This window comes from Oncorhynchus mykiss, chromosome 2 (assembly GCF_057628025.1).
Source record: "Oncorhynchus mykiss isolate SJ-2025 chromosome 2, ASM5762802v1, whole genome shotgun sequence".
Lineage (NCBI taxonomy): Eukaryota > Metazoa > Chordata > Actinopteri > Salmoniformes > Salmonidae > Oncorhynchus > Oncorhynchus mykiss.
In genome coordinates, this window is record NC_143023.1 from 31,162,197 (window position 1) to 31,178,652 (window position 16,456).

General features: G+C 45.7%; 1 protein-coding gene across 16 annotated transcripts in view; it reads left to right on the forward strand.

Annotated features, from left to right (window-relative positions):
- Positions 1-8,227: 8,227 nt before the first annotated feature.
- The window catches only part of LOC110487045 (chondroitin sulfate proteoglycan 5), a 32,101-nt gene continuing 23,872 nt past the window's right edge, over positions 8,228-16,456 (forward strand). For 8 of the 16 annotated variants that reach the window (XM_090196487.1, XM_090196553.1, XM_090196498.1 and 5 more), the window contains exons 1-2: positions 8,261-8,668; positions 8,809-8,947. In XM_090196487.1, the coding sequence (XP_090052613.1) occupies positions 8,851-8,947 (97 nt within the window). In that variant the 5' untranslated portion in view covers positions 8,261-8,668; positions 8,809-8,850. Of the gene's footprint in view, positions 8,948-16,456 lie in introns of all 16 variants that reach the window. The other 8 variants (XM_036945752.2, XM_036945745.2, XM_090196554.1 and 5 more) reach the window with 3 other exon arrangements.

The window sequence follows — 16,456 nt, forward strand, 5'->3', positions numbered from 1 at the left end:
CTTGGGGGGGAGGGGTGTTTTTTGTCCCACTTAGTGCCATTTGAGCAGCCGTAGAGGAGGGAAACAGTGATCGTACAGAAACCTTAATGACAAAGCATCACCCTTTAGAACAGAGTTAGAAAACCCTGGTCCTGGAGTGCTGCAGGCACTACATGTTTTTAATTTAACTGACCTGAAAGACCAGGTGTGTTGAATTTAGGCAATCATTGAACTGATCAATCAGCTCAGTTGGTCAGGTGTGGTGCCTGAAACCGAACAGGGTTGCCTACCCCTACTCTGTAAGATCTACTTCTCTTCACATAAACAGGCTCAATGTTTTGAACAGCTCCTCTATAAATGCAACATGTAAAGTGTTGGTTTCATTAGCTGAAATAAATCCAGAAATGTTCCATGCGTACACATTTCTCAAATGTTCTGCACAAATTTACTTACCTGTTCGTGAGCATTTCTACTTAGCCAAGATAATCTATCCACCTGACAGGTGATCAATAAGATAATTAAACAGCATGATCATTATACAGGTGCACCTTGTGCTGGGGACACAACACAATACCACGGTTGAGGGAGTGTGCAGTTGGCATGAGAGCTGTTGACAGACATTTGAATGTTAATTTATCTACCATAAGCCGCCTCCAAAGTGGTTTTAGAGAATTTGGCAGTACGTCCAATCGGCCTCAACTGCAGACCACGTGTATGGCGTTGTGGGCGAGCGGTTTACTGATGTCAACGTTGTGAACAGAGTGTCCCATGGTGGTGGTGGGGATATGGTATGGGCAGCTACGGACAACAAACACAATTTTATTTTATCAATGGCAATTTCAAAGCACAGAGATAACGTGCTGAGATCCTGAGGCCCATGGTCGTGCCATTTATCAGCCACCATCACCTCATGTTTCAGCATGATATTGCACAGCCCCATGTCACAATGATCTGTACACAATTCCTGGAAGCTGAAAATGGCCCAGTTCTTCCATGGCCTGCATACTCTCCAGACATGTCACCCATGTCCAGACATGTTTGGGATGCTCTGGATTGACGTGCACGACAGCGTGTTACGCTAATATCCAGCAACTTCGCACAGCCATTGAAGAGGAGTGGGACAACATTTCACAGGCCACAATCAACAACCTGATCTATGTGAAAGAGATGTTGCGCTGAGGCAAATTGTGGTCACACCAGATACTGACTGGTTTTCTGATCCACGCCCCTACCTTTTTAAAAATTAAAGTGTCTGTTACCAACAGATTCATATCAGTATTCCCAGTCATGTGAAATCCATAGATTATGGCCTAATGAATTTATTTCAATTGCCTTATTTCCTTATCTGAACTGTAATTATTGTGTATTGCGTTTACATTTTGGTTCAGTATAAAAGCATGGCAATATGGTGGACAGGACACCTATCCAGTCCTTGTGTTTATCAGTGGTCACAGAGGAAAGAAGACAAGGGGATCAACCTCCCGATCCACACTCCTCCCTTTGTCCCCCATACACTCTCCCTCCTCTTCCCCAGCTGAGTGAGTGGTAGAGATAGACGCAGCGAGAGAGTGTGCTGCTGATGGGCACGGGGATAGAGACTAGCTGCTCCCTGGATGAGTTGAGATGTTTCATAATTGGCAGTGTCTCCCTCTGCCCTCCCACAGCTGTGCCGATTCTGCCACCACCGATGAGCGTTACTCTTCACAGCTGAAGCATGGCTCTACTTCACAGTCCCTTTCTCTCCTCGGATTCCCCCCCTTTATGTCATTCTCCTCATTTTACCTTTACCTTGATTTTTTACCATTTATTTTTCCCCTCTGCTCTCTTTGTAGTCCTGTCTTTCCGGTTCCTCTCTTTGGTTGCTTAGGCAACAGATGAAGTACCCTTAGTAATTGAAGTAGACAAACACGCTGCTATTGTTTCAAACTGTTTTTAGCCTCAGCCCAGCTGTCTTGCTTGCTAGTAATGTCAATAGTGTATCAATTTCATCCTTCCCTTTGGACCGACAGTCCAGCTCTATGTGCTTGATTTAGTGTCTGTAAACATAAACAGATGCATAAGTATCATCCATAAACAGATTCATGAATATGATGTGATTTGTGTTGACAGGCCCTAAACAGGTCTATGAATAGGGTATTGGGAAGAGGAGAGAAGTGTCCTCCCAAACATTTCCTTACCATAATGCATACAAACCTAGGCGTCATTTCCCAGTTTTCTATGTGGATGCAGTAGATGCTCTGTGCCATTGAAAACATATTACCAGCGCAATGCAAATGTAGGGACGGATGAAGCAAATAATGCCAGCCTGTGTGAGCAACATCTGTTTCTTTTTTATTTTTAGCAGCGTGTTTCAAAAGTGTGTGTGTGTGTGTGTGTGTGTGTGTGCCTACGCCTGTGCCTGTGCCTGTGTAACAGGTAGGTTCCATCTCTATCTGACGCACAGAGGGTCCTTGCCCTTTGTCGGAGGGTGTTGCCATGGCGACATTTTTTTCACTGTAGAGCACCAGAGCAAGTAGCGCCATGGGCAGTCTATCACACTGGTTAGTGTCAGAGAACAGTGGCTTAGTGCTATAATGATAATAATCATGGACTGCGTTGAAACAGCGCTTTCACCATGCATCAAGCACTTCACATTCTGTATGGTTAACTCCATCCACTACCAATACATAGCATCCACTTAGAGTAGGTGGTGCATGGCAGCCATTTTGTGCCAGAGACGTCACCACACATCAGCTTTTGCGCTAATACAAGTGTTGCGCGTGTGTGTGCACATACTGGTCACGTGTGTGTGCATGCTTGTGTGTGTGTGTGTGTGTGTGTGTTATGCTCCTGTCTGACAGGTTGATGTCTCATACTGTAAGCGCTGAGGGGGATGTGAGCGAGGGGTTTATTAAAGATGGAGGATGTTAAAGTAGGGCGGCGGTTCACACTGCCAGAGGGGGTGATGGGGAAAGGAGCGACGTATGCAAACCTCTCCTTATCTCTCCATCTCCTTCACCCACCATCCCTCTCTCTTCACAGGCATTCTCATCTCATTGTTGTAATTACTCCAATGCAGGTATCAGACCATATTCACTTACGGTAGTATTGCCCAACAATTCTCAGTTATTACTCAATATTTACTGTATTTTTGGAGGGAAATGGTCAAACAAGCTTTTAAAAAACCTGTCAGTCGTTGTACTGCAGTCGCCCATCTCTCCCTTCTCCCCTATGAAGTAAACTGTGACCTGTAAATTACACTGAAAAAGGCCAGTGTGAAATCACATTTAGATGCCATTCAGTTGTCCAGATGCAATGTAAACACTGGCAATGGATGACTCATGCATAAAGTAACATTACACACACACACACACACACAATCAGCCTCACTTACCGTGCTTTTAGTTGTACACAGGACTACCAAATGTTCCTTTCAATTGCTCCGATTATGTTCTTCCGCTCGACTGATTGAGTGAAAGCCATTGCTGAGCAGTACTTAGCTAATTATCCCAGTCATAGGCTGTAAAAGTGCTGTCGACAAGAGGTTTCAGTGCTTCCTAATGGGCAAAGCAACTCTGGCAGCCCCCGCATGGATTCCTGCAGTTCTGTCATCTTTCTGCTGGGTATTTGATGAGAACACATTAGCTGTGAACACATGAGGGGACAATGACAATAGAGCTCTCTCTCTCTTTCTCTTTCTCTCTATCCCCCCACACACACACACACACACATTACCTGCGTTTCCACGCCTCATTGCGTCCTGGGCGACAGATACATAAACATTCCGTTTCGCTCCATCTCCCTCATTACCTGCATCCATTTTGTCTGTCACTGTCCCAAACTTCAAATTATGCAAGAAGAAATCCTCAGTGGCTCGACAGTAGGCTCCAGTGGCTTGACAGTAGGCTACAGTGGCTTGACAGTAGGCTCCAGTGGCTTGGATTGTCCTCTATATCCACGGCCCACGTTGACTATGTGATATAATGAAAGTACAGAAATGCGGTCTGATACTGTCAAAGTGTATGTGTGTTGTGTGCGACTTACTTACATTGTTCTCTCTACCCAGACCCCCCACGCCAACGCTTCAACAGGCCCTACTTTGCTGTTGATGACACTGTCATGCCTTGTTTATTCATGAATCAAATCACATCCAATGTATTTATAAAGCCCTTCGTACATCAGCTGATATCTCAAAGTGCTGTACAGAAACCCAGCCTAAGACCCCAAACAGCAAGCAATGCAGGTGTTGAAGCACGTACTTACCTTGTATGAACCTTGTATTTACTGACTCACTATGTCAACGTGGAGTCTGTAGAATTAGGAATGGTGGAGTCATGAGTCGCCAGTCCCTCTCAACTCTCACTCTCATATTGGTCATTGGCCTCGGCTAACTGGTTCATGTGCCTAACATCCACCAGTCTCATTGGAGCCAATGTTGCTAAATTGATCTCAATGGTTTACTGGAATTCACGTACGAGAGGCGATCAAATATTGACACGTGCCAGGCGGTGCTTTATTTTGACACTGGTAAATATGCAGAGAGGAAAACTGGTCCAGGGTATGTCTGGTTAACAAGGAAAAAAAGAGAAGTCAGTTTGTTAATGTGTGTGTGTTGTGCGTTTGCGTGTGTGTGTGTGTTTCCATCTGTGTATTAGACCATTCTTGTATACTCCCGTCTTAGTTTCTGGAGCCTGTGAGTGGGTGGTTGCCTTGGCTATGTACATAGTAACAAATGCTCTTGCAAATTATTGAAGCTTTTCTGCCGGAGGAGGGAAGGAAGAGAGAGAGCGTGCGAGAGAGGGAGAAGGATGAGGAAAATGTTGCTGCTGGGTGCAGAGAGAGGGGGAGGGGGGGGGGGGGTGATTGGAACGGGTGAGGCTGAAGCTTATGTACAGTACGTATGGAGGAGGGGGACGATGGTTTGGATGATTGGCGGCCAGTGCAACGTGCTATGTTTGGGGTTTAAGGGAGGGGGCGAGGGGGGGAGGGGGGGTTAAAAGGGGGGGCACAAACAGTTTAGTTCTGCTCTGGTTAGCAGCACGTCAGCTTGTGTTCCCCAAAGCCCAACCCGGCACTAGGAATAGCAGCACTGCTCAGACGGCAACGGAAAAAAGGAGTAGGTGGGAGGAGGGAGGAGGAGGACAAAGAGGGATGGAGAAAAAGGGAAGGCTGTGGCAGTCTGTGTTTTAACTGGTCTGGAAGTGGATTGTAAAATACATCTGGACCATGGATCTGTAAAATGAAATCTGTGCGTGTCTGTCCATCCATCAATATGCATTGTATGACTCGTATGCATGTCACAACCAGAAGTACCATGCATGTTACTATGCACTCTCATCCAGGAAACAATGTAAGCCGCATGAGAAAAAGAACCACTGACTCTTCTCCAGTTCATTAATAAAGACCTCATGCCACACCACACACACAACTACGAGTAGGTGCACACACAGACACAGACACACACACAGACACACCCCGCCCCCCACACGCACACTGTCTCAAACTCCCACGTGAGCGTGTTCACTGGGCATGTATAGCTGGAATTCAGAAGAGAAGCAGCCTAAAAGGTCATTGTCTGGCCTCATTAGTACTATCTGACACAGCTGTAATAATGAAACCATAATGAGATATTATTAGTAAGTATATACAGTGATGTTGGTCATTGAATGACCTCGGGTCATCTGCTAAACTCTTCTCCAATCTCACTTTATCATGTTCATACCTGAGACAGGATATGTTACCCACACAGCAAACATCTTGCAGTGTTTCTTAGATAAAGGTTAGGGATAACGGTCTAATGTCTGTCAACGGGGGGGGGGGGGGGGGGGGGTCAGTCATATTTTGGGGGGAGAGGAGAGTAAGGATTTATGTCTAATCCCAATGTTGTTGACGGCCCCGTGTTCAAAATTAAACCGATTGGTGAGACTGTCATAACAACAGTCCTGGTTAGAGCAGACATGAAAGCTGTAAGAGGCATTAACCCCAAAATGAGTACATGACTCCCAGAGACAGATCTGGGGTGAGGTGGTTTAGGGGGGTCTATTTGGGCATTGGAGGAATCCCCTCTTCTAACCAATCAACCTGACTTGCACATAGTCAAATGGCTGATTCAGCTCCGGGTGGATGCATTTCTTAAGGGAAAATAAAGGGGGTTGTCGGGTGAGTAGAGGGGGTAGTGAAAGTCAAGTCGCTCTGACCTAATCAACCCCATCTAAAAAATGTATATATACACAGTCACTCAGAACATAGAGGATACTAACAAAGTCTCTAGTTTGTTTAAAAAAGCATGGAGACTGCAAACCATGAGAACAGTTGATGAAGGATAGTTCTGATAGATGATTTGAAGATCTCAGCAAAGTCCATTGAGGGGAGAATGAGTGGTCTGATGGTACTGTACTGTACTGTACTGTACTGTCTGTCTGTTCCCCCAAAGAGGTTTATTGGTAGCCAGGGGGGCTGCAGACTGCTTGAGGCAATCTGCAGGGCGCGAGCACACACATATACACACAAACACACACAAAGCCCTCACAGGAAAGCAAAGTGATCATTCTCAGGTCAGGTCAGGTGTGTTGGAGAGGTAGGATGTGTGAGTACCATCCTTAATTTAGCTGAACTCTGCTTACGTGAAAACGTTGAATAGTCTAATTTGAAATAGGACAGTCAATTACTAATTTGTTTCACACTGCATTTCTACTTGACTTACTTTTCACAATGAATTTGACAAATGTAGCATTTTCCAATTTTGTATTTATTTTGTATTAACTTGTAACACACACACACACACACACACACACACACACACACACACACACACACACACACACACACAACATAAAAGCCTGCTGCCGGGGCTACTTCCCATCTTCCTCCATGGTCATCCTCCATGGTGGCCAGCCAGGTCACCCGTGATACAAGTCAGTATTCTAAGTCCACCCATGTCTGAGAACGTTGGGAGATGAAGTGTAAAACGCCCACTAGGGGCAACAGTGAGCACTGTTAAGTAGCTTCAAGCATCTGCCTCTGATTCCAAAGGTTGCATGTTGGAATCCAGCAATAGAAAGTTGTTTTTGATATTATTGTTTTGAGCCTATCCATTCAGAGTTAATGCCTAAACTTAACCCTAATCGTAAAAATCCAGTTAATATCTAAACTTAACCCTAACTGTAAAAATCCAGAGTTAATGCCTAAACTTAACCCTAATCGTAAAAATCCAGTTAATATCTAAACTTAACCCTAACTGTAAAAATCCAGAGTTAATGCCTAAACTTAACCCTAACCGTAAAAATCCAGTTAATGCCTAAACTTAACCCTAACCGTAAAAATCCAGTTAATATCTAAACTTAACCCTAACTGTAAAAATCCAGAGTTAATGCCTAAATTGAACCCTAACTGTAAAAATCCAGTTAATATCTAAATGTAACCCTAACTGTAAAAATCCAGAGTTAATGCCTAAACTTAACCCTAACCGTAAAAATCCAGTTAATATCTAAACTTAACCCTAACTGTAAAAATCCAGTTAATATCTAAACTTAACCCTAACCGTAAAAATCCAGTTAATATCTAAACTTAACCCTAACTGTAAAAATCCAGTTAATATCTAAACTTAACCCAAACTGTAAAAATCCAGTTAATGCCTAAACTTCACCCTAACCGTAAAAATCCAGTTAATGCCTAAACTTAACCCTAACCGTAAAAATCCAGTTAATGCCTAAACTTAACCCTAACCGTAAAAATCCAGTTAATATCTAAACTTAACCCTAACTGTAAAAATCCAGTTAATATCTAAACTTACCCTTGAAATGTCACTTTTGGAAGAACTTCGAAATTTCTCGTTTGACAAACATGGTCGAACGTGTAGCCTAATTCTGACCTGAGACTGTGAGAGCTGGTAGCTTGTGAAAGAATGTGTGGGACCCCCACCGTCAGTACTCTGGGCCCTCATGCATTCATCACTGCATCCCAAAGTCTCTCACACCCTGCCCCCTCTCTGCTGTTTGTTTCTTTATCTGAACAAACAATTAACCAAAAACATGTTGTTTCTAAAGCATTAAAACACTACTTTACTTTAAATCTCCCTCTCATCCAACTGTTATGTGGCATGTGGCCCATGGACCGAATCGGAGTTTGAGCACAGTGCTTAAAACCCATGATTTATATTTCACTTGATTTATTCAAACATTTGGCCAAAGCATCAATCTCTTCAGAGAAATGCTTGAAACATTTGACAGTGGAAAATAAGCATACGCCTGCGCACTCACGCCAATTATTGTATTTTTTTATTTTAAGTCTCCGTTGATAAATTGTGTTTAAAAGGCTGCTGAAATGCCGAGCTGAGTGTGTGCACTGGCAAAATCCAATAGTCTCAGTTGAATAGCAAATTGGTCCAAATTATTGAAAGGAAAAAAGCCTTGGGAAGAGGAGGGGTAGGAGTAGGAGACGGGAGGAGGGGGGCAGCAACAATCCTTTCCCCTTCCCATATGGTGAGAGCAGTGCCGAAAGCATCACATTCCGCGGAGCGTTGCCTGTCGTCCTATGGTGAAGTGCCATCGCTCTAATCAAAAACAAACGGAGCCGCAGCTTTCGCTTGCGCTCAACTCAGCTCCAGTACGGAACGTCCATCCTTGGCTGTGCGAGGTCTCCGTCTGGCCGATATTCGGTGGCGACGGGGCCTTGAACGATTGAACTGTGGCTAATTGAAGAAGCGGGAGAAGTAAATACTAGCACACCACTCAAGACGAAGTTACTATGGGGAAGTGCAGGGAGGCGGGAGTCTAACGTGGATAGGGGGCACAAATCAAATCAAAAGATTTACAATTCGGATTATTTATATTTTGAACACTTCATTTTCAGAGGGATTTTCATCAGATTTTCTGGCCATTATCACACGCAGGAATGAACGGAAAGGAAGCGAGGTTTTGCACGGGATGCTGGAGGCAAATGATGCTGTCAATCATTCTGGTTCTACACTTGATTCCCCTCTTTGTACATGGTAAGAAATCGTATACGTTTTTACTCACAAGAAAGCAAGGGTTGTCTCTTTGTTTCCCCTCGGATGTGTATGATAGGCTGACCACCGTGAAACCAGTGACTAAACACACTTGCACAGAGTCAGTCCAACAAAGGGGGCCAGTGAGTCTTCTATTGTAGGCTAGAGCCGACTGGTCATGCGCTCACTCTCAGAAAAGTGTCATTGAGCACTGCACCATAGGCTATCTTTTCCCAGGACGTTAACCGATATTTTATTTGGGTTATGAGATGACATTATGGGTGGGATATTGTCGGGCAATGGGTCAATTCCAAAGAGAGGCAATTGCATGGAAGTTGTATTGGTTTTTGGAGAGCCGGATGGCACAATTGCCTTTCAGCAATGACCCACTCTCTGTATCGGTGTTACGGGGTAATAGTGGCGAGCCGATGCACCAAGATTGCTCCCCCGAGGCTGCTGCTGTCACTATGGCAATGATGGAGCCAGGCGACACAAAGGCAGGATTACGGTCGGAGTCCCTGTTGCATTATTCATCAACCAATCCGAACAGACATTCTGATACAGCGCGCCTTGGCTTTTATAGAAAACATGAAAAGACACTGAAAACTCTCTATCCTCATTTGTCTCATGCTGAATCACTTCTTACATATTAATAATGTTGTTGGCTATGAATAGCCCAGGGATAGAATCAATGTGACATCATGGGGATATAGGCTACCTAATTTAGTCGATTCATTTTTATTTAAATTGCCTTACTCGGTCGCCATTACCATTAGATTTTATGTTTGGCCACTTCTGCTTGGACACCCATAACAATGATGTCCAGTGATTGTAGGAATGGGAGCGTGAATTGGTTCCCTACTTACAGGCAATGTAGTCTGCGGAAGGATGGGATTTTAGGCTATATTTATTTATCCATAAGTCAGTATAAAAAAACGTCTAGCCTCTGGAGACTGGTCCGGGTTGGTGCGCTATTGTCCAACCGGCAAAAAGAGGATCCGTTTATGCCCATCACCGCCCAGCAACAGGGCACTGAAGACGGTACCAATGCGCCAAGACATGCTCAAACAATGTCAAAATGCCCCTATTAAATGGGTGAATATTTAATATAACATTAGCCATGCCAAATATATACAATGATGGCTGCAGGAAAGTAGGGTGGCTGAGGGTGCAGCACCCTCTGATAAGAATACAATTTAAAACATTAGTTCCACAAAATGAGTGAACTAGGCTTTTAATACTCCTGTAGGGAGGGTGAGCCCTCCATCATCCCCTTCATTTTGTTGCTTCACCGGTTTGCTGTGGCAGTGGCACCACCTGCTCCTTCTACTGTGAACACTGAGGTGACCAAAGAATGGTGTCCCTAACAATGACACTTAATTACATGTCAGGGCTCCTCTTCTTGGTGGCATTTTCAGTCATCCATAGTGAAGTGAAGAGATGGTTAGGGGGTAATAGTGAGGGATGTAGAGGCATCTCCCCTCCCCCACTCAGAATGATGGCTGTGTGAGCGGGTTTGGACGGGTGATGGAGGGGGTAATAGTAGTCAAGGCTCAGCCACATTTCCAGGATTTATGTCCCTGGGGCCAGCACAGTGATGGACTCTGGGAATGATGGACCTCCCCGCCCGCCTGCCTGCCTCTCCCTCCTGCCTGCCTCTCCCTTCTTTCCTCTGCTCTCCTCTGGCCTGCTGACACACATCTGCCGCGGACAGATTATCTTTGAAGCGCAAGTGTGTTAATCTGCAAACCAAATCCCCCCAGCCTTTTTTATAGCAGTTTAGGAAAAAACGCACATTTTGATGATAACAGTCATTTTAAAATCAATTTAAAGTAAATTGGAGAAATAGTGCACGTCTGTCTGTCTGTCTGTCTGTCTGTCTGTCTGTCTGTCTGTCTGTCTGTCTGTCTGTCTGTCTGTCTGTCTGTCTGTCAGGCAGGCAGGCAGGCAGGCAGGCAGGCAGGCAGGCAGGCAGGCGGGCGGGCGGGCGGGCGGGCGGGCGGGCGGGCGGGCGGGCGGGCGGGCGGGCGGGCGGGCGGGCGGGCGGGCGGGCGGGCGGGCGGGCGGGCGGGCGGGCGGGCGGGCGGGCGGGCGGGCGGGCAGGCAGGGGCAGGCGGGCGGGCGGGCGGGCGGGCGGGCGGGCGGGCGGGCGGGCGGGCGGGCGGGCGGGCGGGCGGGCGGGCAGGCAGGCAGGCAGGCAGGCAGGCAGGCAGGCAGGCAGGCAGGCAGGCAGGCAGGCAGGCAGGCAGGCAGGCAGGCAGGCAGGCAGGCAGGATGCCACTGTGGTATGTGCTCTGTGTAATGGCAGATGTGACCCAGGTTAGATATGCCACATGCTAAAACAGCCTACCTACATATCCTTCTTACATTTGTTTGCTCATTAGAAAACACCTGCCAATGGGTGTAGTCCCAACCTTCCTTTCTCTAGTCCCAGTAGTATACATTACTCATTTCACATTAGTCACACAATGAGCTTTGTTCACTGCTAGGTTGAACACATCACCAATGGAGAGCTGAAATCATTAGAACCTTGGGTGGATGACCTCAAACCCCAGCACCTCACATGCTGCTTGGTAGAACCTCTTCACTCCACCTCCTTCCATCTCAAACAATGGCTTGCTCAGCGCAAAGACGCCTCTGCATGTGTAACATGAAACCCGCTTTAGGCACATTCTCCTTCCCAAGCAGCTCCTCTCGGTGTTGCTATTGATGGATTGTGGGGTGACTTTGCATCTCATCAGAGGAGGAGAAGCACGGGGAGACGCAGAGAAGAAGACAAAATAGTATTATCCCGTTCTATCTGTCCTACCACCTGCACCCCCCTGATCCCCCTTGCACCTCCCTGCACCCCCCTGCTCCAAGGTTCTGCATCCAGTTGCCAGCAGGGGACCATTAACATAGGTGTCGGTTGGCTTGACCTGGCCAGCCGTTTAAACGTGTGTGTGAGCATTCCCATAGGTTGTGATAGTGTTAAGAATAAGTGTGTATCTTTGTGTCCTCGTACGTTCTAGTAGTCTGTGTGCGTGTCAGTGAGTTCATGTCAGTGCACGCGCCTCCTAATGTGTCAGCGCACATCTAGTCTCCTCCTCAAAGCGAACCGTGCTCTGCAATGCGAGCGGAGTGTATTACATCACCAAGACAGCGTCCATAGCTGAGACCTGTCCTATTAGCAGTCATTCCCCTACCTCCCCCTGTCAAAGAGGTGGTCCTCTGTAGCTCAGTTGGTAGAGCATGGTGCTTGCACCGCTAGGGTTGTGGGTTCAATTCCCTGGACCACCCATATGTAAAATGTATGTATGCACTTTGGATAAATGACATATATTAATAAAGAAATCCACCACATTCAGCTGAACCAAGAGAAAGAAGGGATAATAATCTTACTGATAGCTGGATTCATGTGGTCTGTGTGATGCCTTTGAAAGCTTGGAGTTTATTGAAATCAGTGGTTCCCAACCTTTTTCGGTTACTGTATCCCACCAACAGAATTTAGCTCTGCCCGGAGTACCCCTGTGGTACCCTCTCATGGGCATTCTATGGTATCATGAGTCTCAAGTACCCTCTATGGATAGGCCAAGTACCCCAGGGGTCCTAGTACCACTGGCTTGAACCAATCAGGTAGAAGCAGGAAGGTAAAGGAGTAGTGTATGGAGTATGGACACCGGAGGGGCATGTTTAGAGAGGACAGGCTCCCTGTTCTGCATTTTGATAACACACACGCACACACACGACCAGGCACACACACCTGCACACACACCCTTTGTTCTTAGGCACTTAATATTTATGTCTGAAAATGTGAGTATTAGCGTTTTGTCCTTGTAGTGTGTGCGTGCATGCGTGTGTTTGTGTGCAGATCTGTTAGGTTAGCAACGCTGCATCAACTCTCTCTCTCTCTGCACAGTGAGGGCAAGACTGTTGCCATGGCAACCCATCCCTCCTCCAGCCTGCCACCTGTTGGGCACAGAAATGAAAGGTTTTATGTGATGGAGGGACGAAGGGAGAGAGAGAGAGAAGGAGAGAGAGAGATGGAAAGAGTGGTAGGTGGAAATCAATGCAGGGGTATTCAATTAAGGCTGAATGCAGACCCATGCATATCCACTTTCATAGATATGAATGAGTGGTGTTGAGTAAAGAGAAAAAGGTTAATGCATTATTCATAATGGTTATATAGTGTGTGTGTGTGTTATACGCGTGTATGTGTGTGTCTATATACAGTATGAAGGTCCTCTCTTGAGGATTGTTTAGAGGGAGCTCACTGTAAAATGAATGGAAACGAGTGATCAGTCAGGTTCACTCTCTCACACACAACCTCATAATCCCAGAGACATATAAAAATATATATTTATTTGAATCTACAGCCAGCTGTGCTGTACTTTATCTCACTGCTCTGGCCACCCTTACCTCTGACCCTTCACCCCTATGTCCTTCTGTCTGGGTCAGCAGACACTGCCTGGGAGCTAAAATCTGTCACAACCAATCCCCGTCCTCTTTACTGTCTGTCATAGCCAATCACAATCCCCCGTTTCATTTGGAGGTAGGCAACGCATCCCAACTAACCAGGAAACAAAAGAGTCGGCAGCTAGCCAACACCAACCCTGTTGTCCCTGGCAATGCTAAATACCTCTCATTACTGCCCCCCCCCCAAACACCTCAGAATACTCTTTAAGGGGTGAGGGGGTTCCTTATGTAACACTGTCTGACTGTCCCGTCTGAAAGGGGAGCACAAAGACCACTTTATCCACCCCCCCACTCTCCCAGGCCGCCACACACTGCTCTCCAACAGCCCTTGGCCGGGGGTCCACTGTGGCCCCCGTGAGCCTCATTCCATCTGGGCCTAGGGGGACAATCAGCAGTGGAGGCCAGGAATGGTGAGAAGACCAGGTCTAAACAGGGATCTGACCCTACCCTGGCAATCTCCATTCAGGCCATTGTGGCATCATGCCAGGCTGCCACCCTGCTGGACCTGTGGATCTAATGTCCGTTTTGTTGGACAGGCTCTGTGTCATAGTGGGCACAGTGTAGCTTGTTGGCTGGGATTGGATGGCGTTCAGGATGGATGGTTACTCATACTGAATAGGTAAGTCACCTTCCTCTATCTTACACAAGTCTCCCTTTGACATCAAATCCATGATTTACACACACGTTTTGCATCTGTAGGCCCACCTCAGGTTAGGCGTTAAATTACACTGCATTTTCACCTTTGTTCTTCTGCCTCAAATAACGTTTTTAATATTCTCTGATCTCCTAAAACGTTGCCTGATCATAAACACTCTCAACTGCAATATTAAGTATTTTTAGACTGGTGTTAATAGTCTCGCCTTGCAACTGGATAAATCAAGTCAGTGTCTTCACATTGTTTAAAGAGAATGAGACTGCTATTTGTCTCTGGTGTATACAAGTCTTTCATTGGAAACCTCAACTCGAGTAACTCCAAGAATGGTGTAAGTGCCTTCATGTGTTCCAGTTTGACTTCAGAAACAGCTGCACATATACAGGCAGGCCCACTCTCCCTGCATGTGAGCAGAAGTCTCTATGACTAAACTTCAGTTCTCCTTATTGAATCAAAAAGGATTTATTTGTGGCTTGGTCAGGTGATGAGGAGATAGCTGTGTACCAGTGGGAGATACGAGTCTGCTGTTCACAGTGGTTCTCAATCTATGGGTCTTGGCTAAGGCTGCAAAATTTAGTGAACTTTTAATAAATGCCCTGGTTTTCCCAATATCCCGGTTGGAGGATTCCCGGAATCCGGAAATCTCCAACTAGGATTTCTGGAAAACCAGGGAATTTATTAAAAGTTCACAGAATTTTACAACCCTACTCCTGGCCGGTGGTGCCCAGCGAAGTCAGCGGACTGTCAAAAGTCTCCTTGTTAATCCAATTAGGTTAACAACACTATGTGAGGATACATTTTTAATTGAAACTCACTTCAGAGAATCAGCAAAGCTCTCTGGCAGACAGACACACTGTTGCCTCCAATAGAGCGGCTCTTCAAGAGCACCACTGGTGTCCTCCTCAGAGAGAGAGAGACAGACAGACAGAGAGGGAAACGGAAGGGGTTGAGAGAGAGAGAGAGTGTGTCTCTACGTAGATGAGTGATTAATAACCTTTCCTGCTGTCAAATAACCAAATCGCCCCCTAGTGGCCTCATGGGTGGAATGTTATTCATATTTTTTGTAATTTCATAATTAATTAACATTATTTTTAAAAACCTGCTGAAATTCTATGTCAAACGGTGTTGTTATATTTCAGTCCTCTGTGATGTACAGTATATAAAGTGTTATATTGGTATGCACACTCAAATGTAATACATTACAACTCTATATCTGACATTGTCTTAAGCCCATAACCATCTGTGTGAGGTGTATACTTTTGTTTCAAAGTAGATTTGTTTAAGACTACCACTAACTAATGATTATTTTTTTTTACCTTGAAGTAATTCCTTGAAGATTCACATTTTGGACAGCCTATGATTCTCCATGATGTGACATTGCTTATATGGGGATTATATGACCTTTTAGAAGAGAGAACCACATGTATGGAATGTTTTAATTAGTGAACTAGTTACTGCCAAATGTAGTACAACTCCAGTATTCCTGACTTAATAAACCCGACAAACCCGACATCCATGAAATCTAGACATTTATACTGCACACAAATGACAGCCGTGCATCACAAAAAATATTTCTATGGCTGTTAGCCCACTACACTGGCCACACTTTGAATGATACTGATATAGATGTTGATGGTGAAAACGACAGGGAACCCAGACTCGGCCAAGGTTACTGTTTGAAACAACGAGACAGACCTTGTCTTTGGAACGTTACTTTCCGTCTCCGTTTGTTTTCCAGACATACAACTGTTAAAGACGTAAAGTGACTTGAGTGATTGTTAGAGCTGAACAAACACAGAAGTGTGACTGAAGTGTCTCTTTACCGTCGGACGGAGCTGTTTGTTGAGTAGCCTGCCCCCCTGGCGACTACTCGCACAGAGTTAGCTAGCCTGTTCTGTTCCCTGTAAAGTCCATCACTTAATGAGGGAATGCCTGTGTGTGTGTGTGTGTGTGTGTGTGTGTGTGTGTGTGTGTGTGTGTGTGTGTGTGTGTGTGTGTGTGTCTGTGTGTGTACAGTATATTCCTTTTAAAGTATATTCCCTGAATATGTGTGTAAGCGTGGCGGTCCATAGTGGTTTTGGCAGAAGCGACGTTGCTCAGAATGTCAGATGACGTCGTTAACAGCAGTGTGAGCAGCAGAATGAGTGTCTCTGGTGGATGGATTAACCCAAAATTCACCCTCATTTCAAAAGCCTCTGTTTCTCTGACTGCAGCAGAAATAAGCCCAGGATTCCACCTGGCTGCTCCCCACTAACAGCCTTTATCTGCTTAGTAATGTAATACTCTATAGGCCGACTGTATATTTCCTACAAATAATTATAGAATAACAGCGCCTGGTTTTGTTGAAGCTTTGTGAGTTACTTGGTTGTCACGCACCACGTTTAATGAAGAAATGGTTATATTGT